At 41.2% G+C, this 18,139-nt stretch overlaps 1 protein-coding gene across 3 annotated transcripts in view; it reads right to left on the reverse strand.

Moving 5' to 3' along the window:
- GRHL2 (grainyhead like transcription factor 2) overlaps positions 1-18,139 on the reverse strand; it is a 70,057-nt gene that overhangs the window by 29,185 nt on the left and 22,733 nt on the right. For 2 of the 3 annotated variants that reach the window (XM_064442299.1, XM_064442297.1), the window contains exons 6-8: positions 15,463-15,619; positions 12,872-12,983; positions 7,332-7,426 (exon numbers count right to left, since the gene is read on the reverse strand). In XM_064442299.1, coding sequence (XP_064298369.1) covers positions 7,332-7,426; positions 12,872-12,983; positions 15,463-15,619 — 364 coding nt within the window. The remainder of the gene's footprint in view (positions 1-7,331; positions 7,427-12,871; positions 12,984-15,462; positions 15,620-18,139) is intronic. The other variant, XM_064442298.1, reaches the window with a different exon arrangement.

Here is an 18,139-nt window from a genome sequence, read left to right on the forward strand (position 1 = left end):
TACAGTCAGGTTTTTTATGATGGAGCCAGAGCAGCTTGTTTGCCTGACTGAGCTAATGGCACCTCCATATTTCTGCTTCTGATTGTATCACAGAGCTGCATTTACAAATGAAATAGTTGAACTTTAACTGCAGGGAGAGGAGGGAGGCAGGGAAGGGCCCTAGGTGAAACTCTGATTTTGAAGCTGATAGTGTTATTTCTGTTTCAAATTACAACTTGGTCTCCTCCCGCTCCAAAGGTAAGTGTGGATATGGGTGCATATGCCTTTGAAATATTAATTTCCTGAATTTTCATTTGCCTTCAGACACCTACAGTGTCAGACCGATGCTTTAAAGTGTATGTGAACACAGAGCAGCAGAATGAGGTCTGGCTTAAAACAGAATCTGGCCTTTCTATATTTTAGCCCACACTTCTGCACAGGGATTTTCCAAACTGCACATTAAAATGTGAGAAGGGCGCAGGCTCTGCATCCACCCAGTAGTTTGTGCATCATCCACCTTTGCTGCACACTCAGCTGAGAAGAAAAAAAAAAACCTTGTCCCACCTTAACCGACTCCATACACTGTGCGTCTCCAGAAACACAGAGCAGAGTAGGAGCGGCTGGGGAAGACAGACTTGATCATTTCAAAGAGTCCCCATACAGCAATAACAAGATTATTCAGCATGAATAATAAATTGATGCTTTAAGATCCAATATCCTTGTCCTGACACTGTAATATATCAGGATCTCTCTGAGGAGCAATGGCTGTACGTTCATGCGCATGAAGTGTACTATTCTTTCTGTCATATCATTTGCACCTCACAGATAGACAGATGGATTCAGATTAATACAGATCATTTATTTTTGGGAAAAATTTCTGTCTCCGCACAATCTTCTATTAACTTTCCTGTAAAGCACAATGCTGACTTTGGATTTGGAAAACATGAGAGGTGTGCAGAGGGAAGGGGAAGAGGGCCTAAGATGTGTTACTTGAGTTGATATTAGGGGTTTTTTTCATTTGCATGACTGAAAATTTGCACCAGTTTTACACTGTGGTGCAGCAGGCTGCTTGTGCTGAACAGGACCTGGGGAACCGTACGGACAGTGCCCTTCTCTCTGCCCTGATCTGACCAGAAACCTTCACCTCCCCAAGGCAGTGGCCAAGGATTGCCGCCTGCTCTGAGCAGCAATGATTTCACTTGCCTGTCCATGCACAGCCTGCTTTGCCCTTTACAACCCTCACCTTTCCCTCCTTTGCAGCTCCTGTCCATAATACAGGTACTCCCACGCTCAATGAGACACGCAGCAAAACAACCCGACCGGCAGACATGGAAAGGTGAAGTCCCGCTCTACCTCCCTCTGAAGACACTCAGGTTTAAGATCCTCCTTGCTCTGGTCTCTTGCATAGTAGTTACATGGTTAGAAAATGTAGAGTTAACTAGAAATGACAGTAGCAGCAGTAGAAATCACTGTTGGTTTTTTTTTTTCCCCAGGGCCCTGTCTACACTTGACTTAGAACTCTTTTAAGGGATGCAACTATGGCTGTACCTGGATTTGTTTACAAACTTCTTTTTTTTTCTGTGCAAACTGGATTTTAGCAATGTTTTGCTATCAGGAAAAAGTTGGGCTGTCGTTACAGTGATGTCTTTTTTTTTTAATGTCAGCATATCTTAGATTACAGCAATTAATTATAGAGTTCCACCCATCTAGTCTCCAGCTCAGACATGCCATTGGCAATGAAAAACTAATTTGGAGAAACATTTGGTGCCTGAGAAAGTTTCAAAAGTGGCCTAAGATAATGACAACTCTTCTGTTCGTTACAGAGCATGTCTAGAAAAAGCATTCTCTCTCGGGGAAGGCGCTCCTCCTCAGCATAGCTGTTATTATGTGAATTACTGACTGTTTGTTAAACACGGCAGCATAATTAGTGATGTACAAGACACAAACACAGTAACCTCCCTTAAGAGAAAGCAAGGCTCAGAAATGCATTTCCCCTTTTATCATTTAATCCAGCCAACATGACTCCTGCTGCGGTCTCTCAGCTTATACGCTTTAAAGGTCTACAGTTATGAAACCTCTAAATAAGCCTTTTATTACTATTTACATTTCTGGCTCCCATCGTCTCAGAAAGAGCCAAGAGCAGAAGGGAGGGAAGACTGTTATAGCACAAAATAAGAAACAAAGCAATTTCTCTAGTGAATACTGGCAATACAGAGAATCTATGCCAGGGTGACGGGTCTTTACAAAATCCTGTTGTAAAGAGGTTCATCCCTCTGGACTGTAACAACAAAGAGTTAAATGCCTTGTCTCTTAAATGACTAACATCAATCCCATCATTCCTCATATACACAGAAAGTGTGGTTTTATAGTTTCTCCTGCCAGCCGTTACCTTATAAATCCCATACAAAGGTAAGACCTTTGTTTTATTTCAATACAAATGTCTCCAGCAAATGTTTACACTACTCTTTTGAAGCTTCCTCAACCCACACCACACCCCAGCAACTACATAAAAATGCCATTTGCCTTGAATCCCAGATGCATACTTACTGAACCATTTGTATACACTGAAATGTCAACATTATTCACTATCACAGGTTAACTCTTCTTTAATAGATACATGTGTGTGTGCATGCATGACATATATATATTAAAAAATACATGTGCAAGCATACACACACAGACGTGGTTTATTAAACCAGTTGCCAAGTGTAATCCTACACAATTTCTGGTACTAATTCCCCCAAATAAAGTATCTTCGTCCAACCTTTAAATTTTGAAAGATAAAATGCTAATTTCCTCCCTAATGAAATGAAATCTGATCTAAGTTAGGAAGGAAATTAATAATTAAGAACAAAATTATTATTATACTAGTCAAAGCTTGTCCTAAGTGTTGCTAGCAATGTTAAAGAAATATGGATTGTCACAATACAGATCACTGATAGACTGTGCTGCTCTATCAGCTTAATTTTACAGTTGTGCTCACTGGAATCATAGCTCACTTCGGCCCACAACGTCTAAGAACCTAATCCTGCAAATCACTCACTCATTGAAAACACAGCTTATTACCATATGGGCTATGCCAAAACTCATTAAATAACTGGAAAGGTTCCCAGAGGCTTCAGCATGCTTTGGATTAAAGATCTACATTTCAGTTAAATATAGCGGGACAATGACTGCACGCAAGTGTACACAACTACTGCGCAGCACACAACTACTGTACACACCAAAAAGCATGTGCAAGCAGCTGCCTGAATAACATATCCACCAACATGTCTGTTTACTGCATGTCCGAGTTGCAGCACACTTTGCAGAAATTAGTAATTTCTTGATATTACTGAAAAGCACTGTTTTTCTGCTTTAAGGTGACATTTTTCTTTAGCAACTGTTCTCTGAAGTCACACCTTTGAATTTAAGGTTAAAAAGTAATTTCTATAAAAATATACAACTCATTTCTATAAAAATATACAATTAATGTATTGTTTCAGAGGTAACATAATCCTACTCATTTTAAATTAGCAAAGTATTAATCAGAGAGAAGGTGTATCTCAACGAGTTGGTATGATTTATGACAAAGATACCCTCCTTTGGCAAGGAGAGTTCTGGTTCTTGATTATCTTTCTCACAAACTAACTTCTGTCAGCAGTAAAATTGCAAGCAGGCAGCAGTATGTGTATCAAAAATGAGGCTGAGCTCTCTCTTCAGAAGCCTCCACTAGAACTTTGTCAACCACCCAGATGCTGCAGCAAATACTTCTGTAAGGCAACAGCAAGGCAACAAACTACCATCTAGCATATCATAAAAAGACTTTTAAAAGATGGTTAAAAAGTCAGCCGGTTCTTGTTAATTACTGTTTGTTTCCTCACCTTTTTTTAAGAACCCCTTTAAAAATACCAAACATGGCATTCAGGTTCAACCAAAGGGAGCCAACAAATCACCTTGCCCATAAATGTTGCATATTTATATATAGAAGTAAATATAGGAGTGAAACAAAGATGAACTGTACAAAAAGTGTTCTTCACTCCATACTGCTGCTTCCTACTGCACAGTATTTTTGTCTCAAGGAAGCATAAGAGTTTGACATGGCTGCAGACCCTTCCCCCCTCATTTCCCTGTATCCTGCTCTGAACCACAAGCTGCCCGGTGACCTCTAGACAACAGCCCCAGCAGAAAAGGATGTTGTTCTAGAAAAAGGTAGGGATGTGCCAGGCCCGACTCTGCTCTGCCAGAAGGTAAGGCGACTGCTGTTGTCAACCAGATACAGCAGAGGAAACGCTAGTGGAGCGGTGTTTCTGACATTGGTGCTGTTCCCTTAGTCCACAGAAAGCAGTGGCAGGATTATTCCATAGTTCAAGATATGCTGTACAAGATTCCCTCTTCCATTGACTTGTTCTGCTAAGCAGCTGTTGGAAGAAAAGGGACCAAGCACGAGGAGCAGGAGCCAACACCCCAGTTCCCTTCACCTTACTGAGGTGATAGAGAGGCCTCTGCCTGTACTGTCTGAATGCCTGTTTCTTCTACATAAGATCCAACTGAGGTGCTGCCTTACAAACCATTAGCGGACTCACGGTTAACAGGCAGATTCTGGCTGTCACACCCGCACCATTATACCCTCATCCTGAAGGGCTTCCAGGATGAGGCTACTGCTCTGCTTGCGTGTGGGAGGAGAAATCTGGCTTTAAATCAGCTGCCCTTCAGGTAGAGTAGGAAAGTGAGAAATCTGATGCTCCAGCTAAGTCTTCCTAGATGTGGGCTCAGTCTCCCAGGAGAGACAGGGATATTTGGTTAGGTGATTTCTGCTGCTTCTGTTTGCTTTTTCAAGATTGCTTCCCAGTGCACTTCCAACAACGGTCTGTTTCCTTTATTTCTTCCCGGGCCAGTAGAGCGCTTCATCACATCACATCTCAGAGGCCCTGGAAAGAACTGCTCTGTGCCGCTTTTGTCTGACTCAGAAGAGAAAGGTCTTTGTGCCTGTGAGGTTAGTTTTAATCTTGAAATTGTGGTGGAAAGGGAAAACAACACTGAGCAGAAACAATGGAGCCAGTTTAAAAGATCATCGTTCAAAAAGCTTAAGAAAGGAGAGTCTGTAATTAGGCCTTGAAATTCTTCATCTCTCTTGGATGAGGTAATTGCTGGAGAAAAAGCAGCCTTCAGTGACGTGCTTTGGAGCCCACAGCTTTCAAACACTGCAGGGGCATCCTATGGGAATCCCCAGACCCAGCACAACTAGTCATTGTCTTAGACTCTCCAAGAAGAGCAAGATGTGGGTACGTGTGTACACGTGTGCGGCAGGGGAAACACTTTAGTGCACAGTGATAAGCTTTCAGGTACAACCTGATTTATGCTTGATAGCCCAATACCAAATGGTGTTATGAATCATCATACTTTTATCATTTGCCGTTCAAGCTCCTAAAAGATCATATATTTGATAACTTCCCCCCAAAATAAATACACATAAGCCAATTTGCATTTTAATGACTACTTCCTGCAGAAATTCAAGTGAAGTGGCTTTCTTAAATTTCACTCCTGATACTTTTTTAAATCCAGCAACAACAAGAGAGTCATTATTTGAAAATCTTACTATATTATATCTCCAGTGATCATTGCTAGAGTTGTGTTCTTAATGTTCTGGCACCCAAGGCAGGAGCAACACAACTGGTGTGAGATTAGAACAAAATAGCTTAGGATAACACCTGACACCACTGGATGTGACTTTCTTGCTCCTAGATCAACATGGTGTCTTGCTAAGTCTGGCTTGCAGCTGCAAATGCATGTGTGTTAAAGAACTCCCAGCCCTGACAATGGGGATGGTAGTTGCCAGTGGGAAGAAGAGACAAGACTGCCATGCTCTAGTCCTGGTCATGCTTCTGTGAAGGTCCTTGGGAAAGTCCGTCATGTTGGAGATCCCAAACCTGTATTCGCTGTATTTGCTTGCATAAAGATCATATGCACACAATGGTCATCTGTTGCGAGTGCAGAGGACAACATACCACTGTATTTTGAAATGGAATCACATAATAGAGGAATATCTGGGGTGGTGAGAATGTAATCATTACATGAGTAAATATAGCACCCATTAGCAACTAGGCCAAGTACAACTGTTTACCAAGGCCAGCTTTTGAAAGAGCTGGGTGGTTTTCAGAACTATTGTCTTTTCTTTAGTGCTCCTTTTTTTTAAAATATGCCTCAGAGATGAAAATCCCTGTTACTACAAACCTCAGCACCTTCAGTCAGCAATCCAGGACACTGAGTGTTAATGCTACCACTCTGTGCTCGATGCAATCTCTCGCAGGACTCACTCGCTCAATGCAATCTCTCTAACAATGTTAGAAATGCAGTGGGGAATTGTGCATGAAGATGTCTCTGTATTTGAAAGATCCTTAGCATTACTTGAACATTGGGCATTTTGTATCCACCATGAAAACAGTATCAGAAGTTTCCTAAGCTCAACAGTATTTGCTGTTTATTATTTCTACATCCCTGAGAGTCTCACATTACCCCCACTCATTCTACACAGCCTATTTCCCTTCTTGTTTGCTTTCCGGGGGCCAACTTCTTCTTGTAATTACCGGCAGCTTTTCATTTCACCTACACTAGCCTATGCAGCTGAAACACTCAGCCACCCTTTGGATAACCTAATCTATAAGAAACTTGTAAAGGTGCTCTGCTGTCCTTGTTTATAGATCTACTGTAGCAGTCACATGCCCAAATGCAAAACCCCATGTCTGAGGGTACTTGACCATTTTTAGGGGGGAAAAAAAAAGAGAAAGAAAAAGAAAGAAATAAAGAATGCACCAGTCCTCAAAAATATGTTCATTCCCAGTTGCGAGGACAGTCTGCAACATTATTAAAAAATAATGGCAGAAACACAAGGGAAGGCATAGTCTAGCTTTCAGAACATTGATTACTGGAGATGTTAATAGTGTAGAAAGGAAGTTGATAATTTAGAGAAAGAAAACATTCACCTTGCATCCTACATTGACTTTCCAAGTAGGAAAAAAATTTTTACTGTTTCTCAGGCTGGACATATTTTAAATGGAAAATCACCAAGAGGCCACAAGTAAGAAACTACACTGTGAGAGCTCTGCAGGTTTTCCTCAGAACATCATCTCTATTTGTCAGTGATACAGGTGTGAATGCAGTATCATTCTGACAACCATTACATACCATCTTGCCTTTTACAGATAGCCAGAATCCCTGGGGTCAGTGAAAGACCACGGTTTACCTGGCTTTGCAGAGACTGAGCTCACCCACTTCCACCTATCCTTATTTGTATTTGTTAAAAAACAAAGTGAACAGTGACTATGGATGGATGGTACATGTAAAGGGATATTATCTGCATGGCTTTTCCTCACCTTTGCCTCCTCATTGACATCCCAAGTGAAGGATACAGCATTGAATGCGATTTCTTCAATATTCCCAATGGTATTAAAACTCTCCTTGTAATCAGCTGTAAGAAATAATAAACAAAAGACTCATGAAAAAAAATTGAACTTTCTCTTTTACAATTGTAGTATACCTTTGCTTTTTCAGTTGGGTTGTCTAATGCATCAAAACTAGCTCTTGTATTGTTTATGTTGAACTATTAATAAGCTTAATTGCAAAGAGGTAATATACTGCAGCTTGAGCCTTATGCATAGCACATCACTGTCTGATGTTCTTACAAAATACTGCTTGCTCTCAAAAAAGAATCAGTGTGACTATAGTGGGAATGAGTGGGTGCATTCATTAGCTTGGCCAAGAAATGGCCAAAATGGGAAAATTAACTAAAAGCTATTGAAACATTTAAAGTGACTGTTCAAACCTTGATATAAACAAATGACATTATGGTAAATCCTAAAGAAGCTTTCTACAAGGCTAAGAGCTATCACTGGAAGAAATAATCAGTAGTGCACATTTCTCACCCAGCTGTTTCAACTTTTCCAGGAATTACTGCACTGGATGGTGGATTTGTACTTAAAACAAAACAAAACAAAACAGAAAGAATACACACAGAAAAAACCCAGACCACAAAACAGAGAACCAAAAACACAAAGATCCCTTCTCCAAAGTGTGTTTGATACTAAAATAGCAAACAAACAAACATAAAGTATTTTTAAATTGTCTGACTACAAAATCTGCACCCTCTTCTTTCCAAAGGGCTGTTAATATTACCAATAAGCTGGTATTTCAAAAATGCAAAGCAAGAGGAAGTCCAAATTCAAAGATCACCCAACCCTCCCACCTCCCCACAAAAAAGCAGCAGGGCAGAAAACCATGTTAAGACAGAAAACTTCCAGGTCTTCTTTATAATCAAAAAGAGGAACAAGCCCCCTTTTTCTCTCCCTTTGCTAGCCAGTTTAACACACTTTCTTCTTTTTGATGACAGATTAAGAGAAGGACTGGGTTTGTAAGGAGGTAAAATCTGCTTGATTAAAGGAACTTCCAGATTCTTCACGCAAATACATCAACTCTCTCTGGGACATATACATTTCTGTAGAATCCCTCCAGGGCTGGAATGGCTGTAATTGGACTCGGTGTCAGAGGGTTGAGATTACATCATGCAGCAATCTCGATCTAATGTTCGCCCAAATCTGTGCTTCAGAAGCGTTCTGATTCTTAACTTTGTAATCAGTTATAGAAAGAGGATGTTTTTGTATTCTGTAAATGAGACAGCCAAATGGTTTCAACATTCATTTCCTTTGCCCTTCTAAAAATAAACTGTTGGTCTCAAAAATAATTTCTAGGTAATAACTGTTTTTAAATCATTTATAACAAAACCATTGCTGCAAGGAGAATTATTTAACATTTGAGATGTGCAACCAGTATACTTTCCTCTCATCTGAAACGCACGGATGCATGCATTTCACTGGGCAAGTGAAACCATGTTCCTGGGATACATGAATGATTTTGGATACAGTAAGAATTCACTCCTCTGACCATAGGAACAGCACAAGATATTTGGTGATGCAGCAAGTGAACATGGTGTTTGAGAGGGCAGGTAGGCTTTTCATTCCCATCATGAACTCAGATCTCCTTTCTAACTGAAGTCATCAGCTTCACTATCTAAATTCAGTGTAGGAATGCAAATGAGAGGAATTAGAAGACACATAAGTAGTTTAATATGCATGTGCACACATCCACCCACCCCTTAAATTCATGATTCACCAGAAAGTGCCTCATGCAACTGACTGTTGCATATGGGCGTGCTGTGTAGGTGCACTTTGGAAAGACATGAACAAGAAGTCTTGTAAAGACACATGTTTTCTTCTCCTAAAAGGCTGTCAGAACCGTGCATCCCACCAACCTTTCCCTTCCCCCAGCACATGCCTCCTTACTTGCCATACACAAATCTCACGGAGTGTCTGTAGTGCTGTTTAAAAGCAGATGTGCATCCTATTCCCCTCAATTTACAGATAATTAAAGAGGAATCCTCAGTAGATTAAGAAAGCATTTACATCCAAGGATATTTGAAAGTTGTGGGTATGACTACAATTTTTCCTCTTCTATTGATGTGAGTTACCAGAAATAGAAAATTGTGGTTCTTCGAATATGCAAGAAAACAGCTCTACAGGAATTATTCCTCTTTTGTGAGGTAAACTACATATTAAACAATGGCAAATTTCAACATTAAATACTAATCATTTGCATGCATTACATACCATTGTAGTAGTTTTTGTATTGTACACATAAATAATACAAGATATCCTGCAAAAAAATATGGGCAAGACTCTGGAGGCACAAATAACCTGATCTAAAGCTTCCACACCAACTGTTTATGTCCATATTTGAACCTCTGCCAGTGTATTATTTTTGTATGGTACTGATTCTAAATAATCAGTATTTGCTGCAATCTAGTACTGTATTCTTTATTTGACATTATTTTAAAAGAAAATGCGCGTGGTCCAATGTCACACCACAACATTGTGGAAAAGTCAGATTTTTTTTCCCTCACTCCTGCTAAAAACAGTTAAAGTGTCTCCCTCCTTCTTCAGAAAAATCCATAGCAGCACTTAGCCTAAATTCTGGAGAACACCTCTTCTCTGGCTTAGTAAGTGTCAAGTCCTCAGGTTTATTCCTCCAGCACTAAGGACTTGCATCCAAGTAAGTACATGCTTATCCTATTAATATCAATGCATCTTCAGACCCAGTACTGCATCTAAGTCATTCAACCATCATTCTTCCCAGGAGGTGCACCAGTCAGTACACAAAACATATTAAAGCAGTGACCCCTGCATGTCTGGAGTGAGGGAACAAGCCACTCTATTTCCTCTGATCTCCAGAACATAACTGCGGGCCAGAAGGCAGACTGACCCGTACCACCAGGGAAAGCAGCACAAGCAGAGTCGTCACCCCTGTCTGAGGGCTCAATAGCTGGACCCCAGAACTAGAACATCCCAAATCTATTTGATTCTCTGCCTGCTAAGGACCAAGTCATGCTGTAGATAAAAAGTGCATTCATAAAAGATTAAAAAGGATTCACAAATGTTAAACATATGCTACAAAATTTAAGTTAAAATAATATTAATTATTATAAACATCTATGGAACAGGTTAGACAGATTTATGGCTACTCACAGATAGTTTTAAAGGAGCCTAACACATTATTAGCCTTTTATATACTGATGATAGTTGAAGTGAGATACAAAATACAAGTGGGCCTACCAGCAGATTGCCAGACCATCCCCTGAGAATGGGACAAATCTGATACACACCCCTGTCCTTAGCAAGCTTCTCTCAATGCCTGTTTAAATGGTTCTCTGTGGTGTATCCTGGCATTTGCTGATCTCCTTCACAGACACCTAATTCTCTCTGTTAACTACACAGGGCCTGGACACTAACTCAGTATTCCTTTACAGGAGCCCTTCAAGGATCTTAATTTTTAATGTAAAGGGAAATCTTCATAGAGCCACATAATAATTTAGCTTGGAAGAGACCCCTGGAGTTATCTGGTTCAACTCCTACCCTACTCCTGCTCAAAGCAGGGCCAACTTCAAATTTGGATGAAGTTGCTAGTTACATCCTCTGATGATAAAACTGAAAGATTTTGCTAAATGCAGCTTGATGCTTGTACAGGAAATGTAGTTGGAGCCATTCTGCCCTAATAAGCCCAATATCCACAATGCCAGTCATAAACAAAAGGAAATGTACTTCAGAAACACTGTACTTGGTAAGAATTAAGGCTGTATTTCAGTTGTTCTCAATAAAACACTACTGAGCAACATCTAGGTCTTTCTTCTGAAAATGCTGAGGTGAACAGTGCTCTTACAGTTCTTATATCTGACAGGGAGTGCTATATCAGTAAGTCTTACTACGCTGGGCTTTGCTCGTGTTTGCAGTCCAAATAAAGAATATGCGCCAGGGTGCCTCAAAAGTCAGCACAGACCTATTTCATCTCAAACTAATGGAAACATAAAAGACATTCACTTTAATGTAGATAAACACACGGCTCATGCACAGCACTTGCTTTGCAGAGCACTATTTTACAGAATATGCATCATAAGCTGACTCGTCCAGGTAAGGAGACTGAAATGTGCTGGTACACCATGAGTGCGGTGGAGGCAGAGGGTGTTGGCACTGCAGTGGAACAAGCTCCTCAGCACATACCTTCAAAGGTATGAGCCTTAGCACTGCAAGCTTGTAGGGACTAGCACAAAAAAACCCAGGCAGCCTTCAGAAATAGCTGTGACATGGCATACTTGCACTTTTAATGTGTCATGACAGGAGCCATTTGGTCTGGGGTGGAGGTTTTACTGCCTTAACTACACCAAAGGACAAAATAAAATAAAATAAAAAAAAGAAGCTGGGGAAACAGTTCAGCCAGAACGATGATGATAAGACAAGAGGCAGAGAGGAGATTCAGGAAGGGCTGCTTTGACCAAATACACTTGACTTTAAATAACGCCAGCCTCAGTGGAGACTGCAGCATTTGAAAGTCAAAAGGCACTGCACAAGCAGAAAGGCACTGCATGAGTAGGACCACTTAGGGACTGATTCCCTGATCACCCTGTTCAAGCACCCTTGAAGTCTTGCAGTGTTCTCTCCAGGTAACACTGCTTTTTTCTCCCCCTCCTCTCTGCCCCCTTTCATTCCTGCCATTCAATGGTTTGGTTCCCTCAGGCGGTCAAAACAAGATAGACTTTGTCTGCTTTGGTCTTGCCGACTCCTTTGACTGGAATCCACTGCAGATGGCTGCGTGTGTAAACTGCACGTGGGAGGGGAGAAGTGCTTGATGTCTAGACACTCCCACAGATTTCAACTTCAGGCTCCTTGGCAGCAGGTACGTGTTCTTCCTCTGCAAAAATCTCCCAAGCATGCGGATAGGGCAGTTGTGGCTGAAATGGGCTTGTAAATACCTTAGATGAACAGTAAACAGGTCTCTCAGGATAGCACACCAGAGCTCACTTCCCCTTCACTTCTCTCTGACATCAACAAAACTCAAAAACCTGGGGTGTAGGAGTCCTGTGCACTCCTTTGCAGTCACCATAATGATGGCATCTTCCCTCTTAGGCTGCACTTACACATCAGATTAGCTAACATAACTGTTATGTGGGCTGCTACTGTTACTGGATCAAAGAGTGGATCAGCCTTTGAAAAACTAAAGGAAACAAACACTCTGCCACCCTGAGGACGTGCAGACCTCAACTTCCCAGCAGCAGAAGGCAGAACACCATTAAATATTCATGCAAGGGGCAGCTCTTCTTTGCAGTTACTGAGGACCATTCCTTCTGCATGGCCTCCATCCTACTTCATAGACTCCATAGCCCGGTCCTAGCAGGGACAAGCCATTACTAAAAACTGTAGTACAAGCCTTGCAGCCATTGCCAATACATCCCACCACATCCCTGTGCAAGACACCAGAGTTTTCCACATGCTGCAATCTTCCCTGAAACATCTGCAGATTCCCTTACACTCACCAATGTCGAGGACCCTCTGTTTAGCTGTGTGCTGTCGAGAATGCCAGTATTTCCAGTATTTCAGCTGTTCATCTCTGTTTTTATCCTCACTGAAAACAACCATGACCACGCTCTAAGGAAATCAACACCACAAGTTGCATTAGTTAATATAATTAATATTCAGAAATACAAGGATTAAAATCTCCCATATGCCTCTAATACTGATCCAGTTACCACCCTCCACAGTACTTTGGTTGTAGAAGATTGCTGTTTTTTCATTCCAGTCCTATATTGCACTTAAAAACTCAAGGCAGAAGAAATATAAATATAGTTTTAAAACAATGCATGCCTAGGATTATGTTGATAGTCCAAATAAAATTTAATCATATTCTTAGATTTAAGAAGTCTAAGTTCCCTGAAGTAAAAAGAGGATTCCCCAGTTTCAATTCTGATCCAAGTCTGGTCCAAGTGTTGAAGTTCAGATTCCTTGTCACTCTGGAAGATGACATTACACTGTAAAGGGATGCGCTGTTATGGAGCTCAGGCTCGCTGGCTAAAGGCAGGACATTTTTAGTTTTACCAGACATAGTCCAGATACCCTTCTCAGTAGCAGGACTCTTGCCTACATGTATTTAATGCAAACTCAGTGTGACTGTTTACTGAGTTTTGCTGAGCTTTTCAGTTCAAGATCTGAATTCCCTTTGTTAAACTGTGTGATTCAGAGGAAAGAGATTAAAACTTTATGCAAAATTCACATGAATACCAAAGGCTGTTTAAAAAAGGCCTGCTGTAGGCAAGCAAAACAAAAAACACAAAACAACGAAAGAATGGTCATATTAGGTAAACTGAAGTGAAAAAGAAATCACAGAGAACAAAAAAATTCACTTTTAAATATCCTCTTTTGTTCCCATTCTTCCTTTAATACTGAGTCACCAAGCTCATAAAAAATACCATCAAGCTGTTTCATAAGCTGAGGAGCTAGATCACCGTTGATTCATGATCTATATCCCTCCACACAGTCACCACCGTAACCCTTCATGTGCTCTGTGACCTTCTCTGTTCCACCTATAAAAGCCGAACGTCATCACTGCGTCTTCCATGTCTAGCTACTGCGTGGGCACAGGGCAGTATATACCGTGGATGAGTCCTGAGTTACGCATATGCATATTGGCTGGCCATCAGGTATGTGCTGGCTGGCCAGCTGATGCACTAACCAGAACTGGCAGCGCAGACTGTAGCTTTTCCACCAAGGAGAGCATTAATCTTTTTTCTCTATGAGCCACTTACAGGGAACTTGTAGAGATTTAATACCTTCAAAACCTCTTGCCCCTCTGTCAGGTTTGGATGGAATTGGCAAGAAATTCAACAGTCACTTGGCTGGGGGCCTGGCAAACAGAACATGATCGTGAAAGTTGCATGTGGTTTCACAATCCTCTGTAAACTGTACGTCCTCCAAAAGAAATGGTCTCAGCTCTCCTTTACAATTTCTGCCCTTCTGCTGCCACAGCTTCAAAACTCATGCGGCTCTGCAGTAAACGACACTTATAGGGACTGGTTTTCAGCCAGACCAGTGAGCTCAAGACTCCTATTTCAGCTGTACAAGTGCTGGAGATGGCACAAAGGGGAAGGAATAGGTGGCTGGCAGGGAGAGAGACTTTTCAGCAGCAGAGAAGTCTTACATCCGCTTCAGCCAACAATGAAAGACCATCATCGGCCTCATGTCCTTAGGAAACCAGGCTAAAAATTAACTGCTATTCAGGTTTACAAATCATTGCCTCTTTTTCGGAAGAGTCTCTCTACACTTCGTGTATGACAGAAACATACGGCTTGCTGTCCGCTTCACTGCTCACATTGACTTTCAGTGGTTCCTTTGACTAAAGTCACAACATTCTTATATTAGTTCATTTATTTGGATGAAAACACTTTTGCAGCCTCATACATATGCAGTCCTTCCAGCTTCAGGGTGGAATTTGCAGGGCAGCAACTCTGAGGCTCATTGTTCACTCTAAGGTTGCTGGGTTAGGATTTGCTTACTCAAAAACATTACCAGGGAAATCAGGAGGCCTGTTCACCAGGCAGATGTTGCTGAATACCCAAGCTCCAGTTCTACCTGTGGAATCTAAGATGCAAACCATCCATTTTGTCATACTTCTGGGTGAGTACCAAGTGAAAGCTCACACTTATACAATGTAAATCGTTTAAAGTTTATGTCACAAAGGATGGCTTCAATTCTTCACATTTTATCTGAAATGCAATGGAAAGCAGCTGCTGAAGCGCACAACTGAGTAAAGATGGACTTACAGAGTTGATGTGGCAGTTCTCTGATTTTTTTTGTTTAATCATGGCAATGGTACATTCACCAGTGTCAAGTGCAACATCTGTACAATTACCATTCTGCCAAACCATAAAGTGAGGCAGATACGTATATAATTAACTCATAAGATCACACTTTGAAAAAATATTTGAGACCATCATCAATATTACTCTCCCACCTTTGTACTGGGCATCAGAATAAGCTTGCTCTGTCCTCTCCCACAAGAAAAAAAACCAAAACCCAACCAACCACAATCTGCAGAGGGCCACTGGCATGTAAAAAAGAAATTGGACTATACCCTGACTTTGCTGATAGGATGCCGGAAACATTTGTTGTCACCCGTCTCGCTCAGGGTGATGGCATAGAACTGTCCTTTGTTCAAGTAGGTCATGGGCCCCTCCCCTTGCTTTTGACGCAGAGATTTGGTAGCTTCCAGTGTATACTGAAAAGTGCTGCTGAAAAGACAGGGAGAGAAACACCAACAAAATCAATATCACTTTCTCCTTTTCTCTTTGTCCCCATTTTATAAGTATTTCATGCATTGTATAAGCAAGGCATAAGAAGCTAATAATAAAATTCCAGGAAAAGGTCACACAGGTATTTAAATACGCAATTTTCTTTTTTCAAGTTCATCACATCTGGCAATCAAGCGTAAAATGATCTGGACTGTAAGTCTCTTGGAGCAAAGAGTGTATCTTTACCTTCTCTGAAAAGAACCATCATGAAGTACAAGGCTACGCTCCCCATAGTGAGAGGGTCATATATCAGAAGGGAATTCAGTATGATTTGCAGGAAATCAGCTACCTGCACAGACATTTAAACTTAGAAGTGTGACAGAAAAATTAACAAAAAACTCCACCAAAATAAAACTTGTTGCAAAAGACCGACACAGAGGGTGGAAAGTCCAAGTGCTACTTTCAGCACAGGGCAGAGAAGGAATACAACCAGAAGGGACAGTAGACTCACTTGTTTAAAGACAACGTGCAATCAAGGTTTTTACAAGCCGCCTTTTCAAAAGTAATCAGACAGAACAAAGTACCTACATTTAGTTGCATCTGCAATCAAGTAACCTCCCTTAGAAAAAGAAAAATCGTAGAGGAAAAAGAGAATTCACTCTTGTGTTGGCACTCAGATTTTAGAAAAGATCTTCCTTCACAGAACTTTCCACCTTCAAAGCAGTTCTCAAACAATGAAAAGTTAAAGCTCCATTAACTGCGAACTGGTAGCTGAACATGATTCTCACAAAACCTCTTCCAGCCACCTCCTCCAGTAACAGGCTTGAACAATAATCCAATAAAAACGATGCCTGCAGCTCCTCACATTCTCTTAAACGAAAAACGATGTTAACCTTGGAGAATAAATCTTCTCTTCAAACTGCATTTGGTCACCACAGGAAGCTTAATGCAAGGAGTCACTTGCAGGATGTCCTCACAAATTGGAGATGGGGGAAGCATTTTCACAAAGGTCCTATTTCAGCAAAGTATTTAAGCAGTGCTGGAGTAGAACCAAAAGGACGGATAAGTTTGTCCAAAACAACGGTGTATCCTTAACCTTCTAGGTCAAGCAAATAGCAAAGACTCTGAGATATGATAACACTGCCATAGCAATACGGAAATATGGGGAAGACAAAAATATTTTTAACTACCAAATGGAAAAAGAATCACTAAAATGTATTAATAATAACATTTAAATCCCCACTTGAAGAGAAGGCAGAAGAAACAAAAATAACCTGATCCACTATTTTTCCATCCAAAGGAAGAAGTTTCAGACAGTTTAGTATCAATTATTTAGTTTAGTATCAATCATTCAATCAAATAAAGACAATTTCTAAGTGGTTTTTAGCTTATAAATGGAAATCCAGTCATTTTTCTAGTTGCTTAAAAGTTACAAAACAAAACAAAACTAAGGTAAAAAGCAAACATTAACCTACACCCATCCAACCCACTGATGCAGCATCAGCACTTCCCAACAATGCAGTTGCTGCCGACATGAAGGCTCTCACGCACAGTGGGAAGGCAGCACAAAGGGGACTGTGGTCCCCTCCGCTGCTGCCCACCGTGGTGTGCACTGCCGCAGTCCCCCTGTCCTGTGTGCAAGAGGACTGTCAACACTGGCAAGTGGAACAGCCCCGTCTGAGCAGACTGGAAGAACAGAACCACTGGTGCTGCGGACCCAGCATCCACCCCGCTGCATATGCTTGTCCTGCAGATTGACTGCCCATTAGCAGTGGGGGCACATCCTCTGATTTAGTGTCATACAAAGGGACTGCAGGTTGCGTGCTGCAAGACCGCTGCATGATGCTCACCAAAGCACATGGAGGGGCCTGGGAGATGCACCTCAAAACCTCCCATCAGACAGAGGGCCTAACAAGAATGTGGCTGAGAAGGGCTTAGGATGAACCAAAGCGTCTTCGCACAGTGTCTTAACAGAGCTGCCTACAGTCTGCCATGGTCTGGCCTTCTGTTTCCTGGCATTCTGTATGTTTCAGAAAGACATCAAAAAATGTAAATCCCAGACACACTGCACCTGGCCAACTTCGCAGTTTCTGTGTGGTACCATGTGGGAATTTTCTTCATGTTCCCAGCTGGCAAACAAAGTGTGCAGGAGGATTACTATCACCCTTAAACCTCAGTGAAGTCACTCAAATGATAATACTATTCTGAATCTCACCATGAGTCTTAACTAAAGCCCCGTGTATAATAGAAGATCATTAAAAGATCTTCTATTAGGCTTTCAATCAGTTTCATATTCACCACTACTTTTTTTCAATCTGAAACTTTCATTTCTGAACACCTATCACTTCCACGTAACTCCCAGGAAAGACATATTTCATTTTTCTTAATGTGCATTTTGAAGTTTTGTTCTGACATGGACCCAGACCATAGCATGAAAGACTTAATGTCTGAGAAATGTTACCAATGTCAATGCTTCAGGATTCAATTTTATAAATATCCAGTGTAGTAAGTGAGCAGCCT

The sequence above is a fragment of the Phalacrocorax carbo genome, chromosome 2 (genome assembly GCF_963921805.1).
Source record: "Phalacrocorax carbo chromosome 2, bPhaCar2.1, whole genome shotgun sequence".
In the NCBI taxonomy this organism is placed as follows: domain Eukaryota; kingdom Metazoa; phylum Chordata; class Aves; order Suliformes; family Phalacrocoracidae; genus Phalacrocorax; species Phalacrocorax carbo.